Here is a 12,570-nt window from a genome sequence, read left to right as displayed (position 1 = left end):
TCACTAATGAAAGAGTGGGTTCATAAGTGTATAAGGAACGTGTTTTCTCCTACATGCTAGGGATGCTGCTATTTGCTTATCTTTAATAGGTATTTGCCATGTGGGGAACACCTACTGCTTGATAAGCTCAAAGGCAAACAGCATTGATAAACATGTAGTTTCCATGGAGAGTGCAGGCTAGTTCAGGTTGCAGACATAATAATCACACAAATGTGTAGTTTTAAACTAAGATATGTGTTGTAAATGCAAGGTCATTGTGGGAAAATAATAACACCCATAGGATGTAAAATCAGATTTACAGAAGTATCTTACAGTAGTTCTTAAATCTTGAGCTAAGATCCAAAGAGTGGATTGGAATTAAGGAAACCAGGGAGAATGCTAAGGTTCTGCTGTAAACAGAAATGGAGGGGAGATGGAGTGTGGTGTGCTTCAAGTCAAAACGGTAGGAGCAACAGGCAAGTGACTTAAGAAACCATCAGAGTGTCACATGGCTAAGCATGCAGCTTTCGATGTTAAGATTAAGAGCATTGGGACTATATTAAAAGATTTTAACACCAAAAAGATGGATCTTGTTGATCTTGTTTAGTTTTAATCAACATGATTTTATTGGAGATTTGATTACTAATTCAGGTTAGAAATCTGATTGGTTTGACAATTAGCAGAGTCAGTTGGGCACTATGGGGGAATCTTTCTGACATTTTGCTAAATGGACAGAAACTACTGATGTGGGTTTTCCCTCTGTATGCTGTGAATAATACCATTGGTGAATAAAGAAATATTCCTTGGCCTGTTGATAGGGCAGAGCAGAGCTAGGTGGGGAAAACTAAACTGAATGCTGGGAAAAGAAGGGTGGAGTCAGGGAGATGCCATGGAGCCCTGGAGACAGACGTGCTGAAACTTTGCTTCATGCTGAAACCACCACCTCGTAGTGATGCACAGATTAAAGGAGATGGTTTAAATTAAGATATAGTTAAGTGTTAGTCAATAAGAAGCTAGAGCTAATGGGCCAAGCAGTGATTTAAATAATATAGTTTCTGTGGATTATATTGGATCTGAGCTGCTGGGAGGCTGGAATGACCAAGCGGCCTTCACATAACAAACTACCTTCTAAATATGTACATTTATACAGGTCAACTGTTTCAACTCTTAGCCAAGTCAAAGAGGCCTCTATCAGCAATCGGTTATATTCAGAAGAAGGGACTCCTGACTTATTTATGGTACGGATTATACTATAGAAAATAATAGACTGCTAAGTGCTTAGCTGGAAAGGAAACATCTATATCACACGCTCCCAGGCCTGGGGACATCGTCAGAGAGGGGGTAGAAAGATTGTGAGAGCCAGGAGATGGGGTGGAGCACTTGAAAAACTTTTTTTTTTTTCTGGAAATGACTTGGCTATTGCAATTGTGCATCCACGGCAGGTCTGATCACATGGGAAAGACTTGTGATGGCAGGGATAGGGGCAATCAAATGGGGAAGAAGGATTCCACAAGAGTGAGAAATGAAAACAGAAGGCAATGGGGACAGGGTGATCATAACATACCGTATGTGAAGAAGAAACTGCCAAAATTAATTTCATTTTTAAAGTCGTAGAAGCAAAGAGTTGGTGGGATCATAAATGCTGAGAAACATATCCAGTAAAGAATCTTGTGTTTTCAAGGAGGGAATAGAGAGATCTAGGCTTCCGGCCTTCTAAACCCTGGCGTCAGGGTATTTACACTTGAACTACGATCCTGAGAATCCATGTTATGTGGCATCTGCTCTGCAGTGGGTGAGTGACCTAGCAGATACATTTGAATCACACCTGTGTTAATGCACGGGTATACAAAGGGCAGAATTTAAAGGATTGCTTTGAAGGAATGTGGATAATTTTTGAAGGCAAAGAAGACTAATACAAACTTTGGCCCAGTATCTAAGACCTGTCAACCCTGCTCAAGGTTGGGGTGTGTTATTTGTTAGGACATTCTCAGATAAGAGTTAAACAAACGATCCTCCTCTGCAAGGTTTCACAGTTCTGTCTGGCGTGCCTGGCATCTCAGACACATCCCTTTTTGTTTTGGTGGCTGTCCTGTGTGCTGTGGCTGAGATCAGCAACATCTGTGGATTTTGTCCACTGAAGACTGGGAGCTCTGCCTCATCCCCTTCCTCCCACGTCAGTCCTGACAACCAAAATTGCCTCCAGAGCCATTGTTCTACAGAATGACATGAGGTGTATTTGATCAGAGGCAAAAAGTTCACAGTGTCCTCTGTATCCATTAAATACATTCTAAAATATCGCTTTTATTCTCTCCATTTTTATGTCTGCAGAGTTGAAAGACATAATGACAGGCTTTTATGTTAAACTCAATCCTTTCTCCCCCAAAGAAATGATACCTCATATTGGAGTACCTGGAGGGCTTCTGGCTGCTAGTGATATCATCATCATTCATGTAGATTTGTGACTGTAGTTCTCACACACCAATGACAGGCTTCCTTGCTTCAAATGAAGATGGCTTCATTACTTGAAAACTAGTTCTGCTTCATGGCCCGAAATATGCTTCTTCCTCAAGGCCCATTCATGTTCTTCAGCAATGAGGATATTTTTTTTTTGACAGTTCTAGTCTGTCAGTCCTGTTAACTGAGCTCTATTCACTATAGAAGGGTATGGGAAAGAAATAACACGAACTTAAGGATCAATTAGAAATTAGCTACTCATAATAAAAAAGTACTATTAATTAGAAGAATTTGGAGTAGAGGTGATTTCATGTATAGCCCTCTGAAAGCTACTGTTCTCTTTACTGATAGCATGGGTCCTGCTGTGTGTGTGCTTGCTTTACCACACAACCTTCTAACCAACTGTACTAGGAGTTTCAAATATGTGAATTTTTTTCCCAATTCCATGTCAGCCTTCTATATTCTCATCCCTCTACCCCCTCAGTACTAGGGAGAAAATCCTAGACTAACAGAGAAATCCCCCAATAATTTATTTTACCTAAAAGGATATACTAACATATATTTGCCATTATGCTTCAGGTAATGGGTATTAATGCAAAAATACAGAAATCTAATCATAGTGTAATATATAAATATTTTATTTTCTTTAATTTTTCTGATAATTTCTAAGCTTATCATAGGAATTCTTTATGTAAATTTCTTTATCAATTAAAAATGATATCAGTAGGATTTAACACGAGGTCTGGGCTGCTTGGGGTTTCTGTCCTGGCCGGTACCCAACAGCCAGCAAGTCCCAAAGAAAATCACACATAGAGTCTGCATTACTTATAAACTGATTGGCCCATTAGCTCAGTCTTCTTATTAGCTCTTATAGCTTATATTAACCCATTATTCTTATCTATGTTAGCCACATGGCACAGTACCTTTCACAGTGGGGTAGATCACATCCTGCTTCTTCGGTTGTCTGGGCAGGAGTAGGGGGGATGGGCTTCATCCTTTCGAACATTCTCCTGTTCTCATCACCCCACCTCTACTTCCTGTCTGGCTGACCCACCTATACTTCCTGCCTGGCCAATCAGCATTTATTTAAAACATGATTGACAAAATACAGACAATTCTCCCGTACCAGTAGGACAGAATTTTTATATTTAGCAAGGTTTGAATCCAGGGCCTCACACAGGCTAGGCATACATGCTGCCACGGAACTACATCTTCAGTCACTATAAACAATGTTTCTGAAGACCTTTAAAAAGCAAGCTTTACATCTATGTAGATGTCATCTATTTGGCAACCTCTGGGGCAGGATGAGATCTCCAGCTTTGACACTGAATGGCCACTTCAAAATCGCAGCCTAGCAAATGCTGTAAGATTCAAATTGTCCATTGCTTTGTTACCTACAATATTCTGTTGAAATTGCTGTTGGCAGGTAGAAGAAAAGTATTTTATTTTATTTTTTTAATTAAAAATTTCCACCTCCTCCCCTCCTCCCATTTCCCTCCCCTTCCCCCACATCCCCTCTCCCTCCCATTCCAGTCTAAATAGCAGTCAGGGTTCCCTCCCCTGCGGTAAGTCTAAGGTCCTCCCCTCTCCATCCAGGTCTAGGAAGGTGAGCATCCAAACAGGCTAGGCTTCACAAAGCCAGTACATGCAGTAGAATCAAAACCCAGTGCCATTGTCCTTGGCTTCTCAGTCAACCCTCCTTGTCAGCCACGTTCAGAGAGTACGGTTTGATCACATGCTCCATCAGTCCCAATCCATCTGGCCTTGGTGAGCTCCCATTAGATCAGCCCTGCCTTTTTAGTGGGTGGGCGCACCCCTTGTGGTCCTGACTTCCTTGCTCATGTTCTCTCTCCTTCTGCTCCTCATTTGGACCTTGGGAGCTCAGTCCAGTGCTCCAATATGGGTGGATTCTAGCCATAAATAAAGAACATTGAGCCTATAATTCGTGATCCTAGACAAGCTAAATAAGAAGGTGAACTCAAAGAAAAACATATAGCTACCCTCCTGGATATTGGAAGTAGACAAGAATGCCAGACAAAAATTGGGAGCTTGGGGGTAGGGGTGGGGTGAGGGTAAGGGGAAATGGGGAGAGAGAAGTGAGAAGGGGAGGATGGAGAGAGCTTGGGGGAATGGGGTGGCTGGGATAAAGGAAGGGTGGATATGGGAGCAGGGAAGTATATATCTTAATTAAGGGAGCCATTTTAGGGTTGGCAAGAGACTTGAATCTAGAGGGGTTCCCAGGTGTCCAAGGAGATGTCCCCAGCTTGTTCCTTGGGCAGCTGAGGAGAGGGTGCCTGAACTGGCCCTATCCTATAGCCACACTGATGAATATCTTGCATGTCACCATAGAACCTTTATCTGGCGATGGAAGCAAAGTACTTTTTTAAACCCTTAAAGACATCAAAATCTACAGGCAATTTGTAGATCATTGGCCGTTACTGGTATCTGCTGCTTTCCTATACTTTTGCCTGAGTTGTTCATGCTATTGTCTGAAGGACGGTGTCCTTTGCCATGCAGAAGCTTCTCAGTTTCACGAAGTCCCATGTATTAATTCTTGATCTTAGTGACTGTGCTAATGGTGTTCTGTTCAGAATGTCTTTTCCTGTGCCATCGAGTTCAAGGCTATCCCCCCCTTTCTCTTCTATCAGGTTCAATGTATTTGGTTTTATGTTGAGGTCTTTGATCCATTTGGAGTTGTGTTTTGTGCATAGTGATAAGCAGGGATCTCTTTGGGTTCTTAGACATGCACACATCTAGTTCCACCAGCACCAATTGTTGAAGAGTTTGTTTTTCCAGTGTCTTTCTGGCATTTTTAAAGTGAAAAATAAATAAATAAACAGGTGTCCACAGGTCCATGGATTGATTTGTAGTCTTCAATTTGATCAACCATTTTGATTCTGTGCCAATAGCATACTGTTGTTAGCAGGAAAAAAAGCAGACATGGGGATTCTCTGCACCCTTAAATTAGAAGGAGGCACTGAGAAGAGTGAGGAGGTGAGCGTGAAGCCTCTCATTCTTCCGTGGTGAACTTCATTAGGTGATGACTGACAGGTGCCACATCACTCTGGTTTCTAAGGAACTCTTGACATAGTGCACAAACAGTAGTGTGACTGCCCTTTTTTACAGAAAGATCTCAGTTCTCTGAATAGAACAATAAGATTGTTTGACTTGACTACTCTCAAGGGAAATGTAGAGGAAAAACATACATGTTTGAAGGTCTTAAAGAAATGTACATAATATTTTTAGAAGAGAAATGTAAGAATTATGATTCTGAAATACTAGTAGAAGAATGTGGAGGGTATGCAGAATTTATTTACTTGTTTGTTTGTTTGTTTGTTTTTACTGACACTAGAACAAATGAAATATGGTGTGAATTATAGGTGGATATTTATTAAGGTAATCTGAACCATTTCCTTATAATCATGGTTGTTAAAAGCGTAAGTGTTCCATCAATCAGATAAAGTTTTCTCAAGGATTTTTTTACGCTTTTTGTTTTTTATGATGTTCTTAGATAACATTCCAGGTCTTGAAGAGACCATAAGAATTATCATTGATCATTGATACATTATGCAAATGTTTAGCATGAACTTCTTATGTGTGATCCATTTTGCTCCTGTGGATTGTTAATGCAACTATAGGAAAGACAGTACACTTTACATTTTAAAGGGATGGCTCCCAGTAACCATATTGCTCTTATTAAATTCTTTGAAGTCTAAAGAATTTTGAAATATATAAGCATATGTAGGAATCATTTGTCTAATCTCCTAACTTGGCTACATTATTCTGATGAGATCAAGTCTTTTTTCACAGATTCATCCTTGGGAGAGCTCTGCAACTTTTTGTTGTTTCAAAGAAAATATTAGCTGACAGTTTCTCAGATCATTTCCTTTATAACTCCAGAGTACCCCCTGCTATGTAAGGCAGTCCCTTTAAGATATTTAAGAAATATAATAGTAATCTTTCCACCCTTTTTGATTCTACAGTTTTAAAACTCTTCTAAATAATGTTTATTTTCTTCTTAAAAATCAAAACTAAATTTTTGCACATGTTCAGTATTTCTGATTCCCTTTAAATTGTTGCATATGTTACAAATGAATGGACAAGAAAACTTTTTTTCTACTTTGTAACTGCAAGATCTCAAAGCAGCATTCCTTGCCTTTGATTTAGACGGCAGGGATATGCATCAAGTCAAATTAATTTCAATTTGGAAACTATTTATTTGAATGAAATGTATTGTAGGTTCCTACAAATGATGGTATGTGACAATCTTCTGCATTTGAAAGCAGTGACCTTTATCTGAAATAGAGACACAGAGTTATTGCTTTCTATTATTTTAAGTCAATATCATTGCATTAAAATACATCCTGTTTCAGCATTGAAAATGAATAATGTGATTGTGGCTTCTAAAGAGTTACGTATTTTCTTGTTTACATAATTTCTTCATTTTTATAGACATATTCTCAACAAAAAATATGTAAGCATATAACCTCAGTATATTTTAATAGTCTTTCAACTCAACTCAAGGTCATGGACCAGTATGACCTACCTGGTGTCCGTCAGAAATGCAGATTCGTAGACCACACCCTGATCATTAGAGTCATTCCCCATGTGTATGAAGGTTATTTCTAAATATCGTCAAGTATGAGAAGCATGAGTTGAGTGGAATATCATATGAGTATGAAACTTTCAAAAGATAAATCTCTTGGTGGATCTCTTTGGAATTTAACATCTTTTATCTTTAAAATGACACTTATTCTATTTTGTCTAGTTTTAGCAGCTATTATTAATAATACTTTTAAAAATCCATTACATAAAGAATATTCTACCTGGTAGCAAAACATAAAACTGTTAAAAGATGCTTTATAATTTTACAACTGTCAGTCCATTGCAGTTCTACTATTTTTCACAATAGAGATTTCAAGATTCATTTCTATTTTCCTAAGTTATTCATGATTGTGCTCGAAATGCTAACAAATATTCATTCATGGATAGTGTGATCAGTATATCTAAATATTAATGTGTTCTTTAGTTTATGTTAAAAGAAAATCATTGTTAAGTCAAATCTCACTACTTTTTCTGTTTCATTTTTTTGTTTGTTCCCTTATTTTTATTTATTCCATGTTTTCTTTTTTTATTTTAGTTGGGTCTGGTAAGTTGACATTTTCTTGGCCACCTCCTACTCACCGTGTCACTGTGACTGGAACTTCTCTTCCCCTTTCCATCCATCCCCTTCCATGTCCTTCAACCAATCAGCCTCCATGTTTCACTTGTCATTGGCCACAAAGACAGACTGCACAGAATAAATCTGCAGGAAGTATGGGTAACTGACAAAGAGGAAAGGTAATGGGTTTGCTAACTTTCTGTCTTATTAAGTCATGTGTGATCTGAGCCCTTTAATTTTCTTCTTCCTGAAATGGGGGAGATGTTATAGAAGTGTCTCTTGGTGAAAGAGGACAGTTTCATGTTATGCCTCAATATCAATTAATGAACAAAAAGACACGCCACAAGAACAATTTGGCTTTCTCTGTGTCAAGTGCATTCAGAACATCCTATCTGTGGGCTGTTTTGTAATTAGAATTCAGGAGACCTTAAAGTTCAGTCCCAGATTCAGCTTGTACTGGGAGCTTCTTAGTGCTCATTTCCATTTCTTTCTATGAGCTTCATTTCATGGCATTAACAAAGTAACTACATGGAATATCCAAAATTTATTTTTATATTTTTTCTATAAATAAAGAGAATCAAGGTTCTTTGTACTTAGTTTAGAAGAAGATCCATTCATTCAATAGGCTTGACAGAATGTCACTTTAAGAGAAATCGCAACACCAAAAGACAGCCAGAATATCACTTTCATCTTAAAGAAATCTCTCTCATAGATGTTATTATTTCATATTCTCACAGATAGGATGAGCTATCTAGTAATAGAGTATGTTAGATACTGGCTCTGTGAGCTATCTCAAAATTTAATACAATAGAGATTGATGAAATTATTTAAGATAGTGCATTAGTTATTTGATAATTATTAAAATGATACTTTAGTATAATATCGTTAAATAATATTACCTTGTTTGCATGGTAGAATTATTGGCAGTATTTCTTTTTCTTGTCTGTCCATTTTTCCACATTTCCAGCAGTTTATATATTATTATACTGGTTACATCATTGTGCACTTTGAACACAGCTAACTTAAATATTTTAGATTTCAAAAGCTGTTACAATATATACTCATAAAACATCAACTATGTATATTTGATGAGTATCTTCAATCTAAATAGCAAAGTATTTGGTCTATTTTTTCTTTAAAGATATAACTATATCTGATATCTGACGTACAGAGGTAGATGATGTTTTTGCTGTATTTATTTTTTAAAGCATGGTGTTTCTGACTTCAAACTCTTGGGCTCAAGCAGTGCTTCTCCTAGACCCTCTGGGTAGCTGGGACTGTAGGCTTGTGCCATCGTACGAGTCAGAGAAGTTTTTAAAGTTTATTTCTAAGAAGTCTCTTGTGGCTGATGTCACTGTTGATGTTGGCTTGAGACTATGCCTACAGAATCTAGTAAATCATTTCCAAGCAAATATCCTGTGTGGAAGGATTGCTTCGGGATAAATGTAGTTAGCGTAAGGGTCTGTATTCCTTTTTCCCAAATAAGTCTTTGAGGTTTGAGCAGAGCTGGCATTTCATAAAAGAAACAGTTTCTGGCACACATTCTTGGGCGAGCTCCTGAGATTTGGGATGGAGACCACCCCAAGGTTTCGCTTGACTAAGTGGTTTGAACATTTATATTTTCCTACTTGGATTCCCTTCGTATTGGAAAGTCATCTGTTCCCACACATCCAATTAATCATTTGGTTTTCTTTCATTGAAAGAAACCAAACTCTAGACTGGATTTCATATATTCTCCAGGCAGCGTTGAGTCTCTTGTCTCATCTCTGCATCAGTTACTCTAACCCTTACCTAAGGAGGAAAAAGCTCCTGTTTGGCTTGGTGCAGGAGGGGACATCCCCAGGCAACCAGGCACATGCCTATTATTATACCTTGTGTAATGACAGTGTGAGCTACATTCATGAGTAAACCACTCAATTACAATCACAGGTTTCCTACCAAAAATTATAAGCCAGAGCTTCAGTTTGACCACACTGAACTCCAAGTGTGTCTCCCGACTTTTTATTTTATCTTCTGTAAGTTAGAGAACATTTGAAAACGTTTGACCTGATGTTGCAGGTATCCTATAATTTTCGAGTCAACTAGGCAACTGTTAGAGTTTATACTAACCTTCAATTTAAAAAAAAAAAAGATATAAAAGAAAGTACATTTGTCAAGAAGTTAGGAGACCTTATTTCTTTCTTCAGTTTTGTTACAATGATAGCCTTGAACAAATCACACTGTATTTTCTTTTTTACAGAATTTTTATATTGTGTTTATGATTTTACATATCTATAAATATTTATAGTATCACATATATTAAGTAGGTTTTAATATTTTTATGATGTAATTTTACAATTGTCACATATGTAATATTTACAATATATACAAAAATACATAGGATAGAACTAACCTGAAAATATAACTAAAAAGAAAATTGTTTTTCCAAATACTTAAAAAAACATTCTTTTTGGCTTACCAAGAATAAATAAATAAAATAGGAAAAGATAACAAAGTCATAAATGTAGGATGGTTTCTATATGAGACTAGGAAGCAGGGGCCACCAAGAGTGGAGGGACCAGAGACTGATGGAGGCAGACACAATCACACACATCATATGCCTGTGTGAAAGTGTCAGAACAAGCCCCACCGTTATGTCTAATTCATATATGCTAATAAGAAAGCTTTGAGAAAGGAAGAAGCCTTGCTCTTGTAAGCAGTGCGGTAACACTCCGGGATATAATCTGTATCTGAGTTTCGATTCAATTTTGCGTTAGGGAGTGTCCTTAAGTGACTGATGTCAGCCACTGAAAATACTTTGGAGGGAACAATGGCAAGTAGGGGCCAGGCCTCGCAAAGTAGGTTAGAAGAGCCCTGCCGTGTGTAAGCTGTTAGCAGTTGTTTGAACTGAGATCATAGGGAATGATTAGCTTTTCCAGACAGCAGATAAGAAGTGGATTTGGAAAGTGTACACATTAGGTAAACGGACTTAGTCGGGACGTACTGCCTTTCTGTGCAAAGCCTGGCCCTAAAGCAGGCTCCCGCGCCCCACCCAAAGACCCGCTCTATCAGCACAGCTACCTTTCAGCTGCCACTGCCCCCGATGTAACTGACGCAATTTTCTGACACTCTATTGACTGCTGAATGAAGTGGCCATTCAAGTCTGTATAAATCAAACAGTTTGGACAAAGCTGGCAGTATTTCTAATGTCAGGGTGAACAGATGTTTCGAATTTGCCCTCATTTCCATATATATTCTGTTTGAACATGCCCTTGCCCATGTAAATGAAGGAGGCATGCGACTCCACTATGGCTTTAAATCCGTTCCTATTCAAATAATTGGACTGAAGATTTTAAATGGCTCTAATTTGCATGGTAGCATTTCAGGAGCTTTTGAGGTAAATTAACGTAATTTCAGTCCCTGCCTTTATCAGGAGATCTTGCGTACGTGTGATTAGAGTTCATTCACCTGGAAGCAGCTTTAAGTGAGAAAAGATAATATTTATTCATGCAATTTTCAGGTATGATTTGAATGTAGAGGGTCAGCTTGTAGCTCAAGAATTCTTGTAAATGTGGAGATTAATTCCAGGTCTAGGTTAAGTAATAATGCTCTTTAGAATATGACTCTATTTCATCCTATAAATATGCACTTAGTGACTTTACTTTAGACGAAGGGTGGGAAGTGGCCGATTTTTATACCGTGTTGGAGACAATACAGACAGCACTAGAGACACCAGGAGACTGAGTAGGGTCTGTGGTGACATGATCTCATTGCGTGTTTTGTTTCTTCAGAGCCTCCCCATTTTGTCGTGAAGCCTCGCGACCAGGTTGTTGCCTTGGGACGAACTGTGAATTTTCAGTGCGAAGCAACTGGAAATCCCCAACCAGCTATCTTTTGGAGGCGAGAGGGGAGTCAGGTATGACTATTGTCTAGTGTTTTTCCTTTGTTTTTCTTCTTTAAGAAAATACGGATATGTGAGAAGAAAAGGATCATGATGTTATATAGCAATCATATTCACTGGAAATGAGGAAGTCGGATACCTCAGAAATGTTTAGAATTAAGGGGGAAGGGAAAGTTGTCCCCTTTGTAACTCGCAAAGCCGTTTTTCTGCCTCATTTTAGTACACGGGTGATGTGCATTAGCCTCTGTTTTGCTTTGTAAATGTTTCTTTTATTTCAAAACTGTCTATGTTAAATAAAACCTAGTCTCTTCTCTTCGTAGAATTCAATTGTCCTTCCCATTATTTGGTTATCCGAATAATAAACTTAAGTATATTTGAAAAAGATATGGTGATTATTATGTGGGTGTTCTCTAGAAGGACCAGATTATGGAAAATTCTCTCTAGCATCATGCCCCATAGAGTACAGGCTTTCCAGTCTTTAAAACTGTCATGTATGCTCATCAGTGGCAATTAGGTCCTATTTTCTAAACATTCCATAATCTAGAACAGCAGGTCTCAACCTGTAGGTCGTGACCTCTCATGGGGTCAAATGACCCTTTCTCAGGGGTCGTCTTAGATCACCAGAAAGCACAGATATTTACATTGCAGTTCATAACAGTAGCAAAATTACACTTATGAAGTAGCAATGAAAATAATTTTATGGTTGGAGGTCCCTACAGTATGATTAACTCTATGAAAGGGTCACAGCATTAGAAAGGTTTGGAAACACTGCTCTTGATCATTAGTCCATCTTGTCAGGCTTGAGCCTAATACAAAGAGCAGTTGCATAGCTTAAAATCTCTCCTCATACCATCCCTGTGATTTTTTCTTCTTAAATAAGGTGAAATGCTTTACTTGTGAAAAATTAATCTCACTCAGTTTTGGTATGGTCATTCCTTGGCCTGTTTTACTGCTGCCTGGCTTGTGTTTGGAATTTCATGGCCCTGCTTTTGAAGACAGGACCATATAAAGAGCATGAATAAATTACTGACTGAACTCCAGGACCTTTGATGGGCAATGCTACCAGCTACCTTCTTTTTATTTTACTCTGATTGAC

The 12,570-nt window shown here is 38.2% G+C and overlaps 1 protein-coding gene across 9 annotated transcripts in view; it reads left to right on the top strand.

The window, feature by feature from the left end:
* Positions 1-12,570, top strand: part of Robo1 (roundabout guidance receptor 1) — a 1,017,834-nt gene that overhangs the window by 921,355 nt on the left and 83,909 nt on the right. For 7 of the 9 annotated variants that reach the window (XM_041678490.1, XM_041678497.1, XM_041678489.1 and 4 more), the window contains 2 exons: positions 7,574-7,582; positions 11,365-11,489. In XM_041678490.1, coding sequence (XP_041534424.1) covers positions 7,574-7,582; positions 11,365-11,489 — 134 coding nt within the window. The remainder of the gene's footprint in view (positions 1-7,573; positions 7,583-11,364; positions 11,490-12,570) is intronic. The other 2 variants (XM_041678491.1, XM_041678495.1) reach the window with 1 other exon arrangement.

This window comes from Microtus oregoni, unplaced genomic scaffold, assembly GCF_018167655.1.
Source record: "Microtus oregoni isolate MIOR12 unplaced genomic scaffold, Mior012 000030F_ref0000283, whole genome shotgun sequence".
In the NCBI taxonomy this organism is placed as follows: domain Eukaryota; kingdom Metazoa; phylum Chordata; class Mammalia; order Rodentia; family Cricetidae; genus Microtus; species Microtus oregoni.
The sequence above is the reverse complement of the archived record's forward strand: the minus strand, read 5'-3'. Positions and strand labels throughout refer to the sequence as shown.